The 25,084-nt window shown below is 37.0% G+C and overlaps 1 protein-coding gene across 2 annotated transcripts in view; it reads left to right on the forward strand.

The window, feature by feature from the left end:
- The window catches only part of LOC132129041 (zinc finger protein 704-like), a 63,062-nt gene that overhangs the window by 28,741 nt on the left and 9,237 nt on the right, over window positions 1-25,084 (forward strand). For both annotated transcript variants that reach the window (XM_059540455.1, XM_059540456.1), the window contains exons 3-4: window positions 16,401-16,501; window positions 21,992-22,227. In XM_059540455.1, the coding sequence (XP_059396438.1) occupies window positions 16,401-16,501; window positions 21,992-22,227 (337 nt within the window). The remainder of the gene's footprint in view (window positions 1-16,400; window positions 16,502-21,991; window positions 22,228-25,084) is intronic.

Below are 25,084 nucleotides of genomic sequence, written 5' to 3' on the forward strand. Positions count from 1 at the left end.
ACAAGTACAGGCAGAGAATCAATGGGTAATAATTTAATGTTTATTTTTGATGTATGCATTGCATTCTATGCATTTAAAAAATAAAAAATAGAAATTTTCTGAAAAAGGAAACTTAGTTGTTCATTTTAAGAGAGCCAGGAGTCTTATTTTCTCTTGCATAATTAATATTGCACTTTAATTAAGCAAAAACACATTTTATCCGATTACTCGATTAATCAATGGAATTTTTGGTAGAATACTCGATTACTAAAATATTCGATAGCTACAGCCCTACTATACATACTAATATCTGGATGAAACTTCAGCGGACGAGCTGAATAGAGACACAGATTCACTCTCTGCCAGCAGGTGGCGCTTCAAGCGTTTCCTTGGTTTCTGCTGTAAATGAAGCAGCACAGAGGTAAGATGAAAAGAAAAAATACCTATAAAAATACTTTTCTAAAGACAGTAAGTTCCCCGCAGACATGCATTCATATAAACTTCTACCTCTAATTGAATCGCGATTTGAATCGTCACATATGTGAACCGATTTTCAGCCTGCTCGCAGTTAATCGTTAAATCCTTAGCATTGGCCAATCAGAGGTGTTTAAGTTGGTCAGAATCCACTCAATCGCTTAAAACGGAGAAATCCTTTCATTATAACAAAGTGTAGGCGGGAACTATATAAGAGATTAATTGTGCAGTGTAGAGTTTCATTGATTAGAACGGAACTTCATGAGATCGCGATCAACTAAGAAGAGTGACAGCTTTTCAGTGATTATAAAGAAAGCACTTGTCAAAAGCTTTGTAGGCTTAAATTAAATAAATTTATAAATAGGAATAGATAACATTTTCATGGATATGCGTATACTAAATCAAGTAAGGGTGTAGAGTTACATTCAAGACATTTTAAGACATAAAGAATTCGTTTTCGTGGGGAAAAAAGGTTTGATTTGATCATTTTAATTATCAAAGATAAGGGATATAAAATGCAGAGGGACTTTAAAATCGCACTAGAAGGCTATTGTATTATACATACATATATATACATTATTATGCATTATTATTTGCTATATTCACTAAAAAAATCACTGCTTTTCTCTCTGTCATGTGGATAAAAGGTAAGTTCCAAGAGTCTGACATTACATTGAGAATCTAGGACTAAAATTCAAATTTTACCCTGGGAATAAACACAGTTTTTAGAATTGTGAAACCGTTTAGACAAAGAAACAAAATGCTCTGTTTGCCCTGTAGCTGAAAGCACCCTGTTCTCTCTATCTCTTTCTCTGCGGGAAGTGGTCGGTGAGGTTTGCTTAAGGCCTGTTTGTTTGATTAGTTCAGCTGTTTCGTCTCAGATATGTTCATCACTATTTATTTCTGTACTGTGTTTACACACTTGAGCTGTGCTGGCTGGGGATGCTAAGCTGGGCCCCAAATACACATTTAAAAGCAGAATTAGATGTTCACATTATTCCCATATGGATGGATTAAAAAGGGTCATTTTCATTGTGGTCAGATACTAAAATTGCAATACAGAACACAACTGTGTTTCTTATTATGAGTAGATGTATTTTGGTCTATCCGGTTCACTTATATTTTCCCATTTTTAAATTTAGCAGTGAACAGCAAAAAAAGCTCTTTCTGTTTTATAATAAGTGAAAAGACTGAATAAGTTGTACTGAACAATGACGTGACACTATCAAAAAGCAACCAGCATAGAGTGAGAGACGCGCACTCTTTATGATGCAACAAACATTATTGGAAACATTTAAACTGTCCCGACTGTGAGACTGTTTAGTACTGCATCGCATGTCTTCGAGGAGAAGAGGAAAAGCAAGCAAGAAATCAATCAATATTCATAAATGTTGTTATTTTAATTTTACTTTTCTATAAAATTAAATAAAAAAGTAAGACAATGATAATGATAGTAATAATTACAACAGCTATGTTAATACATTTATTACAACATTTACACATAGTGTTCAAACTGGGATCTGCAATTTTTTCTAATGTTTTAAAAGAAGTCTCTTCTGCACAGCAAGGCTGCTTTTATTTTTACAGTAAAAAAAAAAAGAAGCCTGATTCAAGAAGGGGGTCTAATGGCTAAAAAATATTATTTAACTGACTTTAAGTAAAATCGTGCTTTGTTGGTATAATGTCTTCTAAAATGTAATAAAATGTTCAGTGTTATATAATTTTCTTTGAAAAGCAAGATATAAACAACACATTTTGCCTATTGAATTTTTGCAATGGTGGAAAAAATTGGCAAAATACGGCAAAAAAAACATATTCGGGCTTCTGCCCAGTGTTTCATTTTGTTTGGTTTCGGCTTCGGCCAAGATTTTCCATTTCGGTGCATCCCTACCACTTCCTCAAAACCTCAAAAACACCCTAGCAACATGATAACAACAACTTGGAACACCTTTAGCAGCTCTAAAAACACATTTGACCACAACACCCCAACAACATACTGACAGCAAGCTATAACAAATCAGCAACACTCACAACTTGAAACGGCTTACAATGAGAAATAACTGTACTGCAACACTCACATTCGAACTCACATTGAGATGTGTTGAACGCTATTGACTTTAAATATATACATATATATATATATATATATATATAATAAATAGAAATAATGATTTAGTCACTTCATTTGGCCCTAAAAGGTAGTGAAAGGAGTTCACACAAACACACACTCACAACAACAGCCGATGTGGGGTTTCCCCTCACCCTAAAATGGAAATGAGAAACTCAGAGATGGCTTATAACACAGTTGCCTCTGAGGCAGTCAAATATGTTGCTAAAGCCGCAGCTGGAAGTATATGTGCAGCAGAATGACAACAACATCTCAGAAACTGTGTTTAAGGTCACCAAGCTGTGAAGTCTTGTGTACTGCATAATACTTCAGTCGGATGAACTGGTACATGAAATGATCACAGTATGTGTTTGTTTGTGTGTGTGCTTAAACCCCCAGGACTTTTACAGCATTAATGTTGCTCTGGACGTCATCGGAGTTGTCAGGTAAGGTATGTTAGGGTAAGCATGTCTCCTCTCAGAGGTATTAAATGAGCCTTGTTTTTGCCCTGTAGTGTGCGTTACGAAGGGCTGTTCCTTTGATATTCAGAAACGAATGGAAAACGTTTCTATGTACCATGTTCACCCAAACACTCCTTTAATCGGCCCTCAACGGACTGCTCTCAAACTTTTACAGAAACTTGATAGCCTCCATTTTGTTTGGTTTGCTTCTCAAATGACAAAGTGTCTCCTCTGCCTCATTGTGTCCAAAAATGGTCTTATTTTGGTATATTTAAAAGGTTGAGTTGTCACACTCCATGAATGTTTTACCACTTTTTTGATGGCATAGTTCAGAGGCCTCTCAAGTTTAAGTGTGTGAGGATGTTTCCATGTAGACTCATTAAACTAAATTTGGATGTGAGAGGAAGTGGTGTTTTGTCATGCGGGTGCGAAATTCTTTGTCTTGATATATTTTTTTGTCTGTTGTTTTCTACTGAAAACTGATCTGGTTTGCTGCTCTTTGTTGGTTTAACTGCTCTGCGAGCCTGGTGTTCAGTCGGTTTAGTTGGTCAGCTGTTTGGTCTCTCAGCTTGAGAGGCTTTTTTTTAAACAAATATCAGATACTTCATGGAATTTACAATGCACAAACTTGATTTTTCAAATGTTCAAAGTTGTCAGGCAGTTGCAAATGTGTTTTTAGTAGTTTTAGACCGTTACTCAGGGTGTTGCTAGGTGGTGGCTCACTGGCGAAATGGCTCTACATTACATATGACCATAATAAAAATGTTTTTGGAGCCGCAAATCAGTACATTAGATTGATTTCTGGAGGATCATGTGACACTGAAGACACAGAAATGAATTACATTTTACAATAAAATCAAATAGAAAACTAAAAAAGAATTAAATAGTTGAAAATATTACTGTTCAAATAAGTGCAGCATTGGTGCACGAGCATAAAAAACCCATAAAAAACATACTGATGCCAAACTTGAATGGTAGTATAAACCAAATGAAAAAAAAAAATATATATATATATTTAAGAAATCAAATGTGAACAGATATTGGCAGACACTGTTGCTTTTAAACCAGCTTTTTGTTTGGGAAAATTAAAGTGAAATATGCAAGAGAGCAGTTTTTATTATTATATAGTATTACATTATTATAAAGTAAGTTACATAAGTGTTTTGCGAGAGAGAGAGAGAGAGAGAGAGAGCGTTTGGCTCTGAGCTCTGGTTTAAAGGCAGTGCAGTTTGTCAGACACACTGTAACTTGCATAAGAAGGGCTTTTATAAATCACAGTTTTGTGTGCTATTAAAGTCTAGTCATCTATCATTCTATTGCTGTTATCCTCTGGTAAACATGAACACTGTCCCACCTACCAGTGTGTGTGTGTGTGTGTGTGTGTGTGGATCTGGAGTGGAGCGGGGCATTACATAACATTGGTGGAGAACAGGCGGAGACTAACTGGGTGTGCTGGGAGGGGGTGGAGGTGGCTATAATTAGAGAAATGCACAGAGAGAGAAAGACAGATGGAAATACAGATGGAAAAGAGAGATAGCAGCATGCTCTGGTGCTGATATACATCACACAGGAGCCAACGACAAGTGCTGAAAGACAGAAATGAAATAGAATGAGGAAAGAAGTTGTTCAGCTGGAAACTATATCCCTGCACTATATCCCATTATATTGACCATTAGTGATATTTCATTTTTATTATAACTGTAGTATTGGTTGACATTGGTTATATAGTGGCCAGTCTTCATGTATATGAATATATGAGTGCTCATCATATAGGCTATCAATGTTCATATTTATTTTTAAATTAATCTGACCCTCACTTAATCTTGAAATCACTAATAATTTTGTAACACTGTTAATTTCAATATTTGCCAAAATAATCAATCAATCAATCAATCAGTCAGTCAAATGAATAGCCTTTTTATATTCTGTACCATATAATCTCGTGATGCCTAAATTCACTTGTTGCATTTAAAAAAAAAATTTGGTGTGCTATTTTACTCATTTCAAAAAATCATATTGAACTTTTTAATGGTAGTGTTTATTTATTTATTTATATATTAATTTTACCAATATTCAAAGAAATAGTTTTAAATCGTACAAAATGTTATAATTGCAAATTTACTGGCTATAGCTTATCAGTATTAAACATAATGAATATATTGATGCATCTCTGTAAATAATTACTTGCGTACAATTTTTGATCAATTATTGGCATATTGTTAAATTGACAGCTTTTAGAAAACATGACGAAGTTACACGTTGATGACAACAGTGAATGCATAGTACATCTCAGGTTTACCCATAAGTCCTGCAACATCTTATTGTGTTCAAGTGGATCTTCATAACATCCATCCACGACTATCCGTCCATCAGCACTGAGCAAGAGGGGATGGGGGAGGTGTAGCGCCCCTCCGCTATCGGGCCAAAGTGAGGGATGGAGTGAAAATGAGGGGGTCACGGGGGAGGGAGACAAATGAAAACACATGTCAGAGAGAGACAGAGATCATGTATGAAACACTCACTGCTCACGTGGAACTGCAAACGTTTCAAATCTTAACATGTGCACAAGAAATGAATCAAAGAAAACACTGGCCAGCTAGAGGGAGGGATGCCGAGCGCTTTCTAACTCTGCCAAGGTCACACGCGTGAAGCAAACACGCTTCCCACACACTATATTCAAAGACATTCTCTGGTTGGATGGCTGATCGACATGCATAAAACCTTTGGGAAAACTTGCACAAATAAACACGCAAAAATGTAGAGGAAAGGGCATCTGGATGTACCCTGGCACGCTACTTTAATAACTAGCTCAAAGGACTGGTCCCATCATGCATGCTGTTATTTTCTCATGATTAGTTTGATCTGAGGTCAGGCTGTGGGACTGCAGTTTAGATGCACTCTTCTCACAGCAGCTCTGAAGTATTGCTGATAACAGTGGACGTGCCTGGAGCAGTGTTTATCGGAGGAATATTATGAGTTATTTACAAGTGAATATGGTGGATGGCATCTGTGGTATGCTATTGATTACCAAAAGCAGTAATGTCAAAGCATCCCTCAGTTCGTTAATATATTTTATATTTCTGCAACAGATTATTTTAAATAGCTTTATTTGGAAAGAATGAATCATTCTAGAGTTATGTTTTTTTGTTGGAGGGTTATCTCTTAAATATGTTCCTGTAGCTCAATTGGTAGAGCAAGGTTGGGGTTCGATTCCCCGGGAGCACATGATATGTAAAAATTTGATAGCCTGAATACACTGTAAGTCGCTTTGGATAAAAGCGTCTGTTAAATGAATTAATTTAATTGAATTGAATTTAAATAAAAATAATAGTAAAAACAAAAATGCTGGAATTATTATTTATGATTTATTGTTATTAATTCCAAAGATTTTTTTTAGAGTCTTAAATCCTTTTAGGGTTGCAAGAAAAACTAGAAAAGTTTGAGTTTTCATACTTGGGTTTACTTTTTACAAGAAACAATTCAAACCTCTTTTAAATTAGCAAAGTCCTTTCAGGCAAGTCGTGCCACTCGGCCGCCATCTTGGCAACGCCTCCGGGCAGCTATTTCAGAATAACAAGACCAGCTCCTATCTAAATGAATGGGAAGAGAGTCAGAACTGCACTTTCACTGGTCACCGGGACATAAAAACTGCATGTATAGAAACAGCAGTAAAATATGATAAAAAATCACTGAAAAAGTTTGATGACTTTGCCCCAAAATAAGGTTTAAAACGCCTTTTTCCCCACAGGTTATATGCATGCGCAAGGGTTCCTCAACTGTGTGCATGCGTCAGTGAAACCAGACGATAGGCTTAAATGTTTCCCGGCTTGACTGTTAAAAGCAGATGATTGGCTTTCCAGCGGGAGGGGCGGGACATGTGCACACAACCACCATCTTTGCCATTACGGGTTTTCCTTATAAAGTTGTATTGAGGATTGAGGAAGTGATATGTCTCTTATAAACTGTCTCTAATATTATATTGACCAATTAAATTTGACTATAAACCGTAATAACAATTGTCATGATTTTATTGTGAACATTGATTAGAATACTGATATATATATATATATATATATATATATATATATATATATATATATATATATATAATTTATTTCTGTCATGCAAAGCATCATTTATTCATTATTTTTCAGCTTCATTACTCCACTTAGCGCTGTGCCCGAAATCGCTTACTTCCCTACTATTTAGTATGTGAGGCGAGTAGTGTCTGAATTCTTAGTATTCGGAAAACTGTAGGAGAAAAGTACCCGGATGGTCTAGTTCTTCCGCCTGGATTCTGAAGTGCATTCGATGCACACTTTACTATCCCATGAGGCCACGGGAGAGGATTTATGAGTGGAAGTGAAGCAATGCTACTGATGCCTGTAGGTCATGTGACAGTAACAACATGGTGGATGTAGTACATCATTCATACGATCAATATTCAGAACATACTTTTTTAAAAGTCGTAAATTCAAACTCAATTGTAGTACCTACTCAGACAGTACATGATTTTAGATACACCGTATCTTATTTCTTGGACTTATTCTGGACTTCTCTAATCACTTAGTCTTCCTAAACCCCGTCACTTGCTTACAAATGACTTTCAGACCTGCCTCCATCCAATCAACAAATGATGGATGAACCAAATCCCAGCCTACATATGTTTTTCTTTTTCTTTTCGATAATCAATTTCACTATGCTGTATCATAATACTGAATGTAAGGAAAGATCTTCTGCTACTTCTATTACATAAACAACTTACATCCTACTTTCCTGCTAGGATTCCAAGAGATAAGATAAGAGATAAGACATCACATTTGTTGTAAATGTGAGCTTAGTTTTTATTTACAAGCTGATGGACAAGTCAAAATTATTTTTAAGTAAATAGTGTTATATAAGGGTCCTGAGTCAACAGTCAGGACAACACTGTGAAGAAAACTGCACTTCTTGGTCACACAAGGGGTTGAGTGAGTGTGTGTGTGTGTGTGTGTGTGTGTGTGGTGCTAACTTTAGCATACAACGTTCAGTGCTTATTGTGCACTTTCTGCAGGCCAGATAGCTTTCCTGTGTCTGGATCTCTGCCAAGCAGCGTGACATATCTGCTTCCTGAAAAACACACTGAACCAAACAGAGACAAACCAAACCGATGAGGCAGTGCAATGAAAGCCGTAAGGCTCCAACAGTCTGACCACTGGTGAAAATGCTTCGCTTTTGCATTTTTTAGTTTGCATTAAATTGATAAACAGTGACAGTAAAGACATTTATAATGCTATATAAATATTTCTATTTCAAATAAATGCTGGTCTTTTAAAACTTTATTCATTTAAGAGTCCGGAAGAAAATGTATCACGGCTTCCACAGAAATATGTGTTCAGCCTTGATAACAATAATGTGTCTTGAGCTGCAAATCAGTACATCAGAATGATTTCTGAAGATCATGTGACTCTGAAGACTGGAGGAATGATGCTGAAAATACAGCTTTGATCACAGGAATAAATTACATTTAAAATATATTCAAATAGAAAATAGTTGATTGTACTAATATTTGTCTTAATTGCTTTTTTACTCTTTAGTAAATAAATAATAAATGCAGCCTTTGTGAACATAAACATTACCCTTCTTTCAAAAAAACATTTAAAAAATCAGATCAACCCCAAACTTTTTGTATGGTTGGAAGTGAATATTAAATTTTCAGTCACAGAGAACAAAGTTTTATTTCCCAATGTATGTGTTTCAAATATACTTCCAGAGTCAAAACTCTCTTGAGCAAATTGAGGACAGGGATCAGCTGTATACGTGTGTGTGTGTATACGTGTGTGTGCGTGTGTGTGTGTGTGTGTGTGTGTGTGTGTCTATCATGCGGGGTGACCTCGCTCACGTTATTTACACACACCAACACAGGTTGGTTATAAATAGTGAGGTGACCCACATCCACACAGTCCTGTAAACAGACACTCAGAGAAAGTATGACAGTTCTCTCATATAAATATTATCTGTTAACTGTCTAACCACAAACACAGAAGACTCAATCTGCAGTACAAATTAATACGGCCAAACCTAGTACAACTGATTTTTGGCAGTGTTTTTTTTTCTTCTAAAATACAGGATTATATAAAAGAATATAAATATATATATATATATATATATATATATATATATATATATATATATTCTTTCTCTCATTGGAATATGTAAATCGATTATATGTCTGTTGTTTTTGTTCTTGCATTTTATTCTGAATGGATGTTGTGAGGTTATTTGTTATATGTTAAAAATAATAAAAAGTTGATTAAAAAAAAGAAGACTTATGCTGCATATTTCTTACATTTTTTTCTTTGAATGGTTTCGCTCTTCTGTCATGCTACTCAGTTGAGCAGGTTTGGAGCAAGGCCCCTGCAGATTTCAGCTTTGTATCACAAGAATAAATTACATAGTAAAATATTTTACTGAATTACTGAATTGATTAAATATTAAACTTTTTGATCATTACAAAACAACCACCTTTGCATATTTACTTTATAAATTGTAAAACATTGTTCATGTTAATTCAAATTTAGTCCGATTTATTAATGTAAGTGAAATGATTATCTTATAACCTGATGGAACAGAGATCAAGTGTGGGTCTCTCTCTCTCTCTCTCTCTCTCTCTCTCAGTGAGTTGCTGGCTTCACTCCAGCCAATAGCAGCTGTTCGTCAGTAATGGAGCTGCTCTCTGGAGTGCTATCATTCTGTTTACTTGAGCTTCTATCAGTGAACATGTGCAGCCAGGCCCTGGTTCGAGGGGAGGAGAAAACACACACACACACACACACACACACACACACACACGGGGAGAGCTGGCCAGCAGGGTGGAGACTGAAGCTCGGAGGCGTGGGAGTTATAGCTGTGCTTCTCACTGCCTGCTCTATCCCACACACACAGACATAGCAGCTTATACACAAATAAAGTGTTCTCTATATGCCTGTCCTCTCAGACTGATCTGTGTGACCAGTCACAGTTTCCCATGAGTTCCTCTGAATAGGCTTCATCCAAACCTGAAGAAGTCACCTGGAGTCACTGATAATCTGACCGTTAAGAGTCGGTCTGCAGACTCACATGCAGACTCACTTTTTAACTTTCTTTTAGGTTTTCATATGGCATGGTGAATAAATAAAACAAAGAAATTAAATAACAGCTGATTTACTTCTTATATTGTCAGTTATAACTTTCTGAATAGCCATTTTAAAGCCCGGTGTGGAATTCTGCATAATGCAAACTAGTTCGTCTTAAAGGAATATTATGTATGTATGTATGTATTAATTTACTTACTTATTTATGTTGTCACTTTCTTGTCCTGGTATGTCATTGGTTATTATTATTGATCGTAATGGTGTCCTCATTGGCTCTTTTAGATTTTAAATTTGGGTGTTTGATTTCAGTTTTTTTGTGAACAATGCCTGTCAAAGGTTGAATGACTGAAACATATTGATATTTGCAATCTAGCAGTGTGCAGAATTCATCATTTGTTGTTAGTTGTCATTTACTATCATTTTCTCATTTTCTTCCACAGAACACTTAGATGTGAATTTTGGAAGAATATCCTGGTCGCTTTCTTCATAATGGAAGTGAATGAAGGCTGGTGCTGTTAAGCTTCAATTTCAGTCTCTTCCACACACAAAGCTATCATATGTCTTCAAAAAGCTTTGAAATGCAGTTGTATGGACTATTTTTATGATACTTTTATGATGCATTTGCCTCTGTTTTGAAGCTTGAAAGCTCCAATTCTCATTCACTTTCATTATAATGAAAAGGACAGTTAGGATATTCTTCAGAAATGCATCTGTTTTTTTTTTTTTTTTTTTTTTACAGACATGAGGGTTCGACATGAGGGTGAGTGAGTAAATGATATGAAGTGCCCTATAGTCATAGTAAGTGTAAGAAATTTGACTGTCATATATTAGTAAAACGGTTTCTTTTGGGTGGTTTTGATTCTGGATCAAACAGAAATCTTCAGTTGTGTTTCCAGACCACCTTTCTCCAGAATCTGCTAAAAAATCTCGTTCCAACAAGCCACCACAAAACTGTCATCACAGCGTCGTAATAATGGCACATAACTGTAACACAACACAAACCACAGCTGCTTATTCTCAGCTCATGTAACCTAGGGGCTAACCGAGAGAAAAACCCAAATGGAGATGTTCTTCAGTCATAATCTTTTCTTGATTTCCTCAGAGTTGTGGAACTCAGATTGGAGGAATGTAACCGTAGATGTGTACATTTATTTCCGACGGGAGTACGAATGAGCCCTGCGGCCAGATCGTCGCCTAATTCACTGGGTCTAGGCTGGTTTTTACAGTTACAGTCCACTGAAAATCCACTTGCATTTACACAGAATCTGCAAATGAGTGTCGTAATGCCACAAAACTAGATCAATCCCATTATAATCAGCAAGTGTAGACCACTCGATCATGTTCTTGTTCTGCTCACTTCAAATCTGGACACTGTGTTACACAGGCCTGCAGATGCTGTCGAGCAGAGTGATTAGAGGATGTGGGTTAATTCACCACAGTAACTGGTGTAGCATTACACGCACACTTAAATTTGACTTTAATGCTGGAATTCAGATTCCAGTAAGTCTCATTTATCTCACACACACATGCACAGATTTACGAAGCCCCTCTCGGCATGTTTGTGTGAATATGGTAACGCATGAATCATACAGCTGAATGTGATAAAGAGCTTTTTCGGGAAAAGCGTGGAGAAGCGGGAAGGCAGGAAAGCAGGCGCTGTGTGTGTGAGTGTGAGAGAAACAGAGTGGGAGGGAAACGGTCAGAGAAAACAGCGCTGGTGCTGGGATCTCTCTGATATCCCCCAGCTCGCAATCTTTTCCACAGCATTGTGTGGATTTATTTTTGGGAGCTAAAATTACAAAATAGTAGAATTCGGTTAAATTTGACCAAACACATACATATTTTACGTCGGTATTTTTAGGTGCAGATCAGATAAATATGGGATTTTATTCATTAAGAGTGCATTAAATTAATCAAAAGTGACAGTAAAGGCATTTATAAGGTTGTAAAGGATTTCTGATTCAAATAAATGCTGTTCGTTTGAACTATCGGTTCCTTAAAGAAAAAGAAAAGAAAATAAGGATAATGTTTTCATCATTGATAATAATAAGAAATGTTTCTTGATCATCTAATCATCAGATTGGAATGATTTCTCGAGGATCATGGGATGCTGAAGACTTTTAAAGTGATGAACATTATAAAACATTCGCACAGAAAACAGTTATTTTAAATAGCTTTTGTTTTACATCTGTATCATGTAAATATGTAGTAATTATAATTAATTCCATATGAAAAGCAGTCTGTCTAGTCTTGTTCAAATTGTGTGTGTGTGTGTGTGTGTGTGTGTGTGTTGTGCATACATTCAGTGTGAATATGTAGGTGTGTGTTTGAAGTTTGCTGTTTCCGACAGTCTTGATCAAAGCACACACTGGAGGTGGATTATGCTGGTATTTTTGGTATTGCATAAGAATATATATGTAGCAAATTATATTTGAAACCAGCGCCCACACACACACAGTCTTTAATAAAACCAACATAGTACTATCATCTATAATGTGTCATTTTCTTTGCCTCTAGAAGCAGACAGTTTCACCTCTCCTCTCTTCTCTTCTTTTCCAAAATTGTGTGGTTTTCTCTCTGCGTAGATCTGTCTCTGTCATTCCTTTCTCTTCTCTCTAAAACAAGGCAGAACTTCATATTTTATTTATGTTCCTTAGTCTTTCTGCTTCTAATCCACTGCTTGCTTTTTTTTTCTTCTTTTTTTTTCAGCGATAGAAAGATTTTTGGAAGTTGACCCAGATAAAGGAAAAAAGTTTGACAGCCCTGCCAAGTCTCTGGGCTTGGCTTTCACAGTGACTCCAAACCAGTTTGCTCTGGTTCGGGTTCCCAAAGCAGGCGGGGGGAGGGGGGGACCCAGCGTGTGTACGCATATTTCTTGAAATTATGAGGGAGTGTGAGTGGGACTTTTTTGATTATATAACACAGAGACACAGCTCAGCATTGTGTCGGTTTCTGTGCTTAGATCAGTGCTGCTGTGTTCAAGGTGAAGAAGATCAGATGGGGAAAGAATCTTATTTCCAGAACGCCTCTAATACCCATGATTCTCTAGAGTGGCTCAAAATATAAAAATATTGAAATAGGTATAGCTATATTTAATAGCTATTTTTAATGAGTAGTTCATCGCCAACATTTTTTGAAAATGACCTTCTTTCACTCTCATGTCATGCCAAATCTGTATGACTTATTTTTCATGAAAAAAAAAAGAAAATAAAAAAGATGTTTAGCAGAATATTCACGCTGCACTTTCCCATGCATTGGAAATTAATTGGCAAGAGGGCTGTCAGCATTAAACACATTTTTTTAAAAGGCATAAAAGTGCCCCAAGTGAGTTTTGGGATACTAAAGTTATGACTTTTTTTTTTTTTTTAGTTTTTGCAATTTTAGTATTTCAACTTATTTCAGTTAGTTTCCTATTTTATTTACAGTTTCTTTCATCAAATATTTACTATAACTATAAACTATAAATAGTTTTAATATAAGTAAAAAATAAATAAATAAAAAATCAGAATCAGAAAGCACTTTTTTACCATGTATGTTTACACATATGAGGATTTTTTTGCTGCAGAGTAGAGCTGTTTCAGCAGCTCCTGTGGCATGTTGAACTTCCACAGCTGGTGAAATACAGCCTCTGCTGGGCCTTCTTGACAATTTAGTCCATGTGATTGTCCCACTTCAGGTTCTGAGAGATGGTGGTATCCAGGAATCTGAATGACTCCACTGCAGTCACAGTGCTGTTCATGATGGTGAGCGGAGGAAGAGAAGAAGGGTTTCTCCTGAAGTCCACTATCATCTACACTGTTTTGAGTGTGTTGAGCTCCAGGTTGTTAGGTTAGAAAAAAACAAACACTTAATATGGCATAATGTATTAGGATACGTTAAGTTCAATTAAAAGACCAAATTTGATATATAGTTATTATTTAATGTACTACAAGGCAAGCAGATGGCTATGAACACAATGCGAACACTTAATGTGGCCTAATAACAGACTAAGATGACAAAGACAATTCAGTAGGCCTAGCCTATATGTCTTGTTGTTGACTCAACGTATATACAGACCAGCAAATAGGAACGTGCATTATGAAATGCATTAAGTGATTTTAAAAGGATCAACTCCGTACAGGCAATCAGACGAGCACAGAACGCAGTGCGTTAAATCGTACATTAAACGTTTTCCTCCTATAGAAAATCATTATAAATAAAACACATAATATAGCTTAATTGACAAAGACAGTGATATAAACGAGTTGTAGACAGTTTATTCTAAATGGAAAAATGCTTAATGCGAAACTTTGCGCGTTGCATTTATTCACCACCACAGCGTCTTGTCTCCATTGGCAACAAGCACGATTTGTGTCGATTGCAAGTGTCGCAGGTAGCAGAGAGTGCAAGTAGCGATTGCAAGTGACATTGTAATTTAGTTTATTTTTTCTTGTCTTTGCCACCTGGCTACTGTTATAAAATGTTGGGAAATTCAAAGTAAAATAAATTCAATAAAATAAAAAAAAAGACTGCAAGTGATGTCACTAGCGGAAGTGCAAGTGTCTAAGAATGCAAGTCTGAGAGTGCAAGTGCAAGTCTGCAGCCAGACCCTCTTGTCCATGGGCCTGATGGTGAGGGTCCTAGTTGTGAGTTTCCCCAGTCTCACTAGCTGCTTCCTGTCTGCCAGGAAACTGGTGAACAACTGGATGGAGGTGGGTTCATTTGGACAGGAGGAGGTTTGGGATGATGGTGTTGAAGGCTGAGCTTAGGTCCATGAGCAGGTCCCTAGTCTGTCCATATGCTGTACGATATAATCCAGTCTCATGTTGACTGTATCGTCCACAGACCTGTTTGCTCGGTAAGCAAACTGCAGGGAGTCCAGCAAGGGTCCAGTGATGTCCTTCAGGTGGGCAAGCACCAGTCTTGATGCTCTTCGCACTCAATATGGCCGCTCTATCGAAGGAAGCCCTGCCTTCTAAATAAAAGAGCCAATCGTTAATCGGCAAAGTCTTCGTGTCACTGCAGCTGCCATTAAAAAATCCCAGTTGCTATTGAAACAGTCAGCATTCTGAGACTGCGCATGCACACTGGCTGACCTAGTCTGAAAAAATAAGCTTTTTTTAACGTTATTGAAGCATAAGAAACAACATTTAAGAGACAGTTGTTGTCAGATTTTATTGGTGATTTCGAATATAAAATTTAATCGTAAGCTTGGTGAACAGTTTTGGAAAATTCCCCATTCAAAGAGATCGGAGCTGCACTTACGTGCCACAGAGGCGTTTTAAAGATGGCCGCCGAGTGAAATACCTTGCCTTAAAGGGACTTTGCAATGGCAGCCATACGCAGTGCCATCGTAATTTACACTTTTATTTAACAGTAACAACATGGTTCCCTACTGATCCCAGTAAGCATTAAACTAATCATGACATGTTTTAGTGTGCCACATTAAATTATATGCAAATGTACAAATAAACAAATTTAAATGACACTTTTGGAGATAATCCCTTTGGACTAGAAGCAAAATAATTTCCATTTGACAAGAGACGAAGTTGTAACATAAAATTTGTTTAATATTGTGTTTTAGTGTTTGTTTAATCAACTTGCCACTTTCGCATTCGCATCAGTCCCATCATGTACAGTAATCTTATTTAAACAGTTCTAATTTGCATAAATATTTAAATGTAATGTCTGCTAACACTCACTCTCTGATCTCCCACAATCCCTCCTTTTTCCCCCTCTTTCACTGCAGTCCAATATAACAGCCATCAGTCATGTACATGCAGTATAAATACTCAGCTTAAAGCTGAACCTCACCTGTGAGAAAGACCCTAAACAGTTAACAGAGCCTTTCATTCAGCCGCACAATAAACCCTGGTGTTGATTTACAAACACGAGTAAACTGTCTCCCACACACTCTCTGAATAAATACAGTTGATAATGGAGCTGTGCTGTGTGGGCATACACCAGAGGCCGAGTGCTAGTGTTTATTACAGCGCTGGAATTTTCCATTACTCATGATGTGTTCAGCGCAGTAGGGAGCTACTATACGGCCGAGAGAAGTGTTTACTGCGGGACTCGGCCTGCCGAACAGAGAAAACAGGCGCTCAGGCTGAGAGAGAAAGAGAGAAAGGCTGGGGCGGCCCACCTAACAGATGTGTGCTGTTTTATGTTGATGTGAGAGTGCGCTTAATATCTGCCTCTGCTTGACATAATTGGTTTTAGTTGATCCACGTCTTAAGATGTCAGTGATTGGTAAACCTCATTTCTCTCTCTCTCTCTTTTGAACAGGAGGCCTTCTGGTCTTGCTGATAAAGAGGTGATGGCCGCCACCGTCCTGACCATACTGTCCACCAGCCCATTGGTGCTCAACCCTTCCACCGGTGCCTCAGGTTAAACGTCGCTCTACTTCTCCTGTGCTGCCGTGTTAACGCCTGATAGAGCCCAGAGTACTCAGGTTGAATGACGAATTGTCAAACAATCTCTAAAACTCCATAAGTGCCCCAAAAGGACTCCCTCTTTCTCCATTTTATTTGTTTTATATAGAAAATGGCTTTAATAAAGTGTGTGATTTCTGTCCCGCCAAACAGAGTTGCCAAAATAATGTTTTTTTTTGGAGCCCAGTCCGTTCCATTTCAAACACATAGTCCCGCCCCCGACTCACGCCATTGGTTGAACCAATGTTGTTGGTAGAGATGCTCAAACAGATGTTTTGTTTGATAGGGCAACAATGTTTAGACTAGGGAGTCAAGTGGTTGTCTTACGCCACCACCTAAAGATCAGTCAATTATTAATATTATTATTTTTTTGTAAGAAATTAATTCGGCAGGATGCATTAAATTGATCAAAAGTGACAGTAAAGACATCTATAATGTTACAAAAGATTTCTGTTTCAAATAAATGCTGTTCTTTTGAACTTACTATTCATCAAAGAATCCTAGAAAAACAATCAACAATCACCATTTCCACAAAAAAAAAAAAAATAATAATTTAATTGTATTTTATTAATTGTAGTAAAGGTTTCACTGCACCAAAAATGGTCATAAATAAGTTTCAAATGATTATTATTTTTTCCCATTTCTTCCTGTACAATTAAACAGGCTGTTTTTTTTTCTACTGTACACTTCTAGATGTAAATGACCTAAATGATCAGCTCATTTCAGCATACCAGCATAGTTCTTTAGACTAGCTGAATAATCATTGATATTTAAATATGGGTGGTCATATGTTGTTAATGAGCTCATGGCTGTGACGTCTTAGTCACCATGATTTCTGAGCAGTTTTTTGCAGATTTGTTTAACAGAATCTTCTGTGTAGACATACAGTAAAGCTTTGTATAAATATTAGCCAATGTCGACATGGTCATCAGACTCTTATTTCAAAAGAGCAAGAAAAATTCTGTTTTCTATTTTACGTCTCTTTTAGCATGAAAGGAACCCCAGTTTTACATTTGGATGGGTTTCAAGTGCAGTGACTGTCCTTCCTTCAGCTCACGGCTTCCAAAACCAAAAGCATGTTCGCAGACAGTTTCAGAAGAAATGACAATAGACAACTCTCTCACTGAAGTTTTATTAGACAGAATCAGACACAGACTTTGTCCTTAAAGGAATAGTTTACCCACAAATGTAAATGATTCTGTCATCATTGACCCTGTCTGTCACGAGTCAAACTCGAGATTCAAATCAAATTGATTTTGGTGAACTGGATCAACTGATTCGTTGAGCAGAACTCTTCCTTAAGAAGTGAAACCGAAGATTGTCTCTTTTTAAAGAGCAGGACTTTTAATGTGAACTGAAATGTGGTGAAAGCGTTCATGAGTTGCGTTTCATCTGACCTTTTCCGAGATTCTAGAACAAAATGAAAAGTGAGAGTTTTCTAAAGCTGTCACGAAACAACTGCTGTCCCAACACAGCCCTTTACATCTGTGTGTTGGAGGGAACAGGGTTTTAATGGACCCTCTGAAGTCTTGCCATGGAGGATTTCCCTCTCATTTGTTCCATCAGAGTCACTCAAATCATCAGCTGTGTGATCGTGATCTTACCCGACCTTCTTGGATTTTATCTTGTGCTGTTTTAGTTGGCCAAATTTACATCAATGATGAATTGTGGATAACAGATTTATTTATTATTATGTTGATCAAAGGAATCGATTTTAAAATATATTCAGATAGAAAGCTTTTTAAATTGTAATAATATTTCACAGTATTACTGCTTTTGCTGTATTTTATCAATGAAATAAAGCCTTGGTGAGCATAAACAATTTCTTTATAAACCTTACAGACTCCAGTTTAAATAATATTCATAAACCACTGTCTATAAGAGACGGAGGAAAAAAATAATAACTGAAAAACCGATCAGCTAATATTGATTCGCCTTCATATGCTGGAAATAAACACTACTGCAAATACTGTGAGAAAATGTTGAAAATAGATTAACTACATTAGAATATTCTGAAATGTGGATTTTAGCAAGATAAATTGTTGAAACGACAGCGCATTAGTAAGCTTTTTCTCAGTCATATTTCAATGTCCCTTCGGTAAAGATGCTTTCAGTTGATAGCAGACATCCTGAAATAATATTATATCTCATTACTCTTGCCTAGAGGACAACTTAAGTAAAAGTGGCACAGCTTTCCCCTCTCTCTCCATTACTGTTTAATCAAGGACATTGGCCTTGGGATTGGATTTGATGTGTTTTTCATTTGTGCATTGTCATTTTTTAATATCTTTAATGCAAACACATTGCCCTTCTGGGAAATTACAGACTTATTGTGCAGTATCAATGTGGCTGCACAAATAACAGAGAACAGTCTCTTTCCTCCCCAATAGAAAATACAAAGGAATTAATGTGGGCTGCTGGTAGCTCAGTAGTTTTGTTAACTTCTATGAGGTAGTTACCAAAACGGTTATGAGGTCTGGTCTTCATTGCAGCTTATTCTCGGCAAGAACCGCCCACTTAGAAAGAGACTATCTGATGGACTTGTAAAGTGACCAACCAGAGTTTGGGTTTATCTGAAATAGATTTTACCACAATAAAACACTGTTCAAAAATCTAACTGGTGCGGCAGTCCTCGTGTAAGATTGAGTCAAGTCAAGTCAAGTCACCTTTATTTATATAGCGCTTTAAACAAAATACATTGCGTCAAAGCAACTGAACAACATTTAGTAGGAAAACAGTGTGTCAATAATGCAAAATGATAGTTAAAGGCAGTTCATCATTGAATTCATTGATGTCATCTCTGTTCAGTTAAATAGTGTCTTTGCATTTATTTGCAATCAAGTCAACGATATCGCTGTAGATGAAGTGTCCCCAACTAAGCAAGCCAGAGGTGACAGCGGCAAGGAACCGAAACTCCATCGGTGACAGAATGGAGAAAAAAAACAGTAGTTCAATTCCAGGCTGCAGCAAAGTCAGATTGTGCAGAAGAATCATCTGTTTCCTGTGGTCTTGTCCTGGTGGTCCTCTGAGACAAGGTATTTACAGGGGATCTGTATCTAGTTGTCCTGGTCTCGGCTGTCTCTCAGGGCCGTAGAGGTCCTTTCTAGGTGCTGATCCACCATCTGGTCTGGATATGTACTGGATCCAGGTGACTGCAGTGACCCTCTGATCTGGATACAGACTGGATCTGGTGGCTACGGTGACCTCGGAATAAGAGAGAAACAGACAAATATTAGCGTAGATGCCATTCTTCTAATGATGGAGCAAGTACATAGGGTGTTATGGGAAGTGTTCCTGGTTCCGGTTTACTATTAAAAGCATATCAGTATGTTATGTGTAAGTCAGGTTAAAGAGATGGGATTGAGGCAGAAACTGTAGGGCTACTTAGATTGCAAGTCTTTCCTGACGCTATTGTGGCACTGAGCCGAGCACTTAACCTCTAAATCATGCCACTCCAGGGAGTGTGTTCCTGTAATTAGTGTACTGTAAGTCACTCTGAATGAAAAGCATCTGCTAAACGGCAAGTGTGCACATGCTGGAAGAACCCAGACCATAATCCTAAGAGGTCAAGTGTCATGAAATGGAGGTGAATTTGCCTGTTCGGGGTCATGTAAGGTCACCACAGTCTATACTGTTGCTTAAGGGTCTCATATAGCCTTGAGATTTAGTTAAGTTGGTTCAAGGTTATTATCACTTAGCGTCAGCTGGACAGTGTGTCCTGTTCTGCTGCATAGCTCAAGTGTACATTGCTATATGATATATCTTCAGATTTGTGTTTACAACCTTTATGGTTTTGTTTTGTAATTGTTTTAGAAGTAGAGTTATGGCTGCTGATATGTTATTGAACATAATGCACCAAAAACATTTTTTTTCAATACTAATTAATCATTCAATCAATCAATCAAATAAAAACTGAGTTGTATATAAGCATTTAAATTGTACAAAAGGTTGTTTTTAGATCGACTTTTTAATTATATAATTATAAAAAGTGGCTGTAATTGGGGAAAAAAAGCCAAATATTATTGGTAGTTGAAATTTCAATCCTTCACCAATGAAACATTAAGCTTTTTCTTAAATATTGAGATTTTTGCAACACTACAATATGGTTCATTTTTTATGGCTCAATCAGTCAATCATTTATTATTCTAGGTTCATGTTAATTTCTACATTTATTAATTCATTTTTAAGCATTGAGTGGTTAACATTAATGTATGTATTGTGAATAGCATGAAGAAACAATGAAATATAGTGTATTTATAAATTAACATTAATCTAGTTTAATAAATGCTACATAAAATGTTAGTCATCGTTAGTTCATGATAGTAGTGAAATTGAAACTTGTGTTACCATGATTTGTAGTGATGTGAATCATTTAGTGCAGTTTTTTTTTTCTTTTTGTTAATTTGCATGTTTGGAAACAGTCCATTTGTGTAGATTTCAACTATTACATTTATAATGCATCTATTGAATCTAATGAATCTAATTTAAACATTCAAGTGAAGCTGTTACATAAGTTGTTAATTTCTGCATCTATTAGAGTGCACACTAGGTCATGTTTTGCTATTTATAAAACATTTATTTGAGTAAAAATGCCACTGGCAACAAAACAAGGTGTGAAACAAATTTCTATCACGCATTAAAGAAATAATACAATGGCTGTTCAGGTTTGAGTGCTGCTGTGTTATTTTATCTTCACCTAGTGTTGCGTGCCGTAAGGACTGTTTGTGTGTGTGACTAAACAGTATGTAAGGGATAATGTACATCCAAGTGGTTGTTATCGCAGAATAAACCCTGAAAGAGTGATCAGGATCTTGAATCACCCTGAAGGGGTTTATCTTGCGATTGCAACTGGCTGAATGTTTATTATCCCGCTTATTCCACGGCAACTTGCCACATAAGTAAATAATTAGACACCAATATTGATTTGAGTTGAAATATTTAATTAGCTCTTTAGACACAAAGGAAAACAGTTCCTAACAAACGGCTTTGAGTCTAGACGACGGTTTCATTTTACAGTCAATAACTGCAGCAGCTGTGTTTGAATGAACCAAGAGAGAAGCACCAGCCTCAAAGACCCGGATGAGCGGTGTGTTATTTGGTGTTTCTAATGACAGTGGTTCTTATGGAGAAATAACACACAAGTATTCCAGAGCGCCGTGCAATAAACAAGTGTAAAATCTGTACAAACAAATCAATTTTTTTTTTTTTTTTTGGTTTTGATTTGATTTGCTTTTTATGTTCTATTTTTTATTTTTTTTGCATTCTTTTTTTTCTTCTTTTTTTTCAGTTTTTTTTTTGTCTTCATATTTGTATATGTTCTTTTTTTCTGAATCTGTGTTTGCTGTGGACTTCTACTTCATGCCTGCAGTGTGCTGGGCTCTGGGATAGGCCTGTCAACGTGTCAAAGGTCTTTTCCTGCTTTAAAGCACTGTGATCTGTTTTTAGGTGCAGATTTGGCTGGTAAGGGCTGGAAGGAGAGCCTGTCTGCCAGCTACAGCAGCTCTACCAGTGGGAACTGGAGCTGGGACGCCAGCGACCAATCAGTGCCCTCCACTCCGTCCCCGCCCCTCTCCAATGATCCCGGCAAGAGCTTCCTGCTTTCCTCCCAGAGTGATGACAACATTGAGGAAACCGAGAGTACACACTTCCTGTTCGAGGACCCCATCCCCCGAAAAAGAAAGGTAGGGGGTCAGGTCATGGCAAATGAGAAAACAGAGAGAAGACAGATCTGCTGGTTAATATTTGAGCCCAAAAGTGGCTTGACTGTTCGATGAATTTGCCCGTCTTTGCCTTCAAAAGCGCTCTAATGAACACATCAGCTTGGTTCACCTTGTTTTGGGAGAGGCCGAGGATGTGTGTGTGTGTGTGTGTGTGGGGGGATTTCCGTTATAGATCCACTCCGGCTTATCCTTTCAAAGCGCTACAAATGCTGTAACACACGTTTTTCATGCAATTCCCAATTGCACAATATTGTATACTTGGATCCTGTCATGAATACACACCTCTCCCTGAAGAAAGGAGAAAAGTGAAATATGTTTACTAAGATGTTTTTTTTCATTATTATTTTTTTTTATATTTCTCAATTCTGATTTTGCAATTACAGATATTGGACAGAGAAACGAATAAAGCAGAAACAGGACAGACACATTTTCCTTAAGTGCTATCAGACATTTAAGAGCAATCTTCTGGGTTCAGGACAACCTTAGCTGTATTGACAGCATCTGTGGATGTTATTTAGCACAGAAATTTTTTTTTTGGATTGTCAAGATTTTTTTAAACATTTATTACGGAAATCTCTTTTTCAACAGTGGTGTAGATACAAAAATCACATTTATATCAAGCCACTTACTATGGTAACCAGTTGTTGTCATTGCTCAGGAACAAATGTTTACATCAAGACTTAAAGGTCCCATGACATGGATTATTTCCTTTTCTTTAAATGCTTTTTAATGTTTCCTTAGGTGTACTTATATTGTTAGTATGATTTTTACATTTGAAATTTAGAAATAAAAAGCATTTTTATATCCTGATATTTGCCCTCTGGCTTGAATGCTCTGTTTGAAGGGGTGTGTCTGCTGTGAGACTCCGAGGAAACGACAACTGTTGTGATTGGCTGACATCTTTGCATTCGAAATGCGTATTACATGTGGAACCCCTCTCAAATATATATATAGAAACAACGTGAAGTTGATCGTTTAGTCACTGGCTTGATTCACTGATGCATAAACCGTATTAAACGATTTAGAAAGAAACTCTGTGTGAACTTGAATGATTAACTACACATCAGAAGTCACTGATCACAGATCAGGCATTAATGAACACTGTTACTCACTGTTTGTGCCGGTGCTGTCGAATCCATATCATAAAAGTCTGTTTGTAACGCCTGTGCTGACATTGCGACTGAATTATATGTAAATATTTGGGCGGGCAAAGCAGAGAAAGGGGAGGTAACATTTCTCTTTACAACGTCACAAAGAGGAGATTCAAGATCAGCCCGTTTGAGCTTCCGTTTTCTAAGGCAGAGAAAGATAGTAAAATCTCGATTTACACCGATTAAAATTGCTAGAAACTTGGGGACCATATACAGGCTAGGGGAACTCATATTAATGTTAAAAAACCTCAGAAAGTGAAATTTTCATGTCATAGGACCTTTAAGGTCTTTGCGTACCGTGTCATGCGTTTTTCCGTTTTTTTTTATTCTGTATCCTTTCCCATCAAAATGCATGCTAGGGATGCGAAAACACAGAAAATCGTACCTGATTCAAATGTTTTCATGACAGACGATAGTTTTGGAGGCAGTGTGTAAACATAATTGACACAGCGTGAGGTCGTTTATTTTTCAACGTGCAAAAATTTCAGATGAAAATTTCGGACTCCGTGTGTAAAGATCTTTAGACTTGTTAATATTGTTAAAATAAAATAGCTTACTGACCTTTTCTGTGCAAAGTTATATCCAGTCTTTCAATCCCTGTCATGAACATACAAAGTTTGTAAACAATTTTGCAAGGTATGCCAAGGTATCATCACTCAAGTCACAGGAATTACATCATAGCACATAACTGGAAGTTGATCCAGCTAGAACAGTAGAGCCACTGAAAAACAAAAGATTTCGCAACCCCGTGTTTTCTCAACTTCAAAACTCAAACAACACACGTTTACTAGAGAACACTTGATATAATTAAAGGTGCCGTATGTAATTTTAACCGTATTCAAGCATAATAATACCTTATTATGAGTTCTGCTGTGAAACCTTCCGAAATGCCTTGCCATTTGGACTTTTATTAAAACCTAAAGGATGACTACTGCATTGCTAAATAATTTCTTAAAAGATCCTATCGGGATCAAATAAAAAAGCACTTAGATCTTACTAAACAGATATGTTTAATTTAAAAATAATCCTTAGCGATTCATATTTGACCCCATTAGGATGGTTTCAGATTATGTTAGAAACTCCATTAGACATCCTCTACACAGCTAGATATTGAGTCGAAACGTTAAAGAACGAATTCTAATAATTAGATTGCAGATTTGTTTGTTACTCGCTTGTGCGCATTACATAATGTTTAATATGGTTTGGGCTCATTTCTTGGCTCATCTGTGTGAGTGCAGAGACAGATGGATGTGTCCCATACTGCTAGTGCTTGTCTTAGGCAACAGCGCTGGCTACCTCCTCTATTATTTCAGCTCACAAGAGGCCTCTCTGCATACCTATATGTCCTGCTATAGCCAATAAAAACCACTTTGCATGAAGGAGACGAGAAAAAGAAACAAACTCTTTGAAGTGAACCAAGCCAAATGCTGAGCAGCTGCGTGAAGTGTAACACAAGAGAACTGGCTGTTCATTCATAAAGACAGATGGAAACATACACCCGGTCCCACTATACCAGTTATCTGGCTTGCTTTTTGACTCTGTTTTGGTTAAAGTGACCCTATTATGCCTTTTCAAATATAAGATTTTCTATCGAGCGTTCAGAATACAGAACTATGTCAATGGGTGTTTAGTTTCCGACATGCGCTGTACGCGGTAGACCAATCACA

The sequence above is a fragment of the Carassius carassius genome, chromosome 46 (assembly GCF_963082965.1).
Source record: "Carassius carassius chromosome 46, fCarCar2.1, whole genome shotgun sequence".
Taxonomy (NCBI): domain Eukaryota; kingdom Metazoa; phylum Chordata; class Actinopteri; order Cypriniformes; family Cyprinidae; genus Carassius; species Carassius carassius.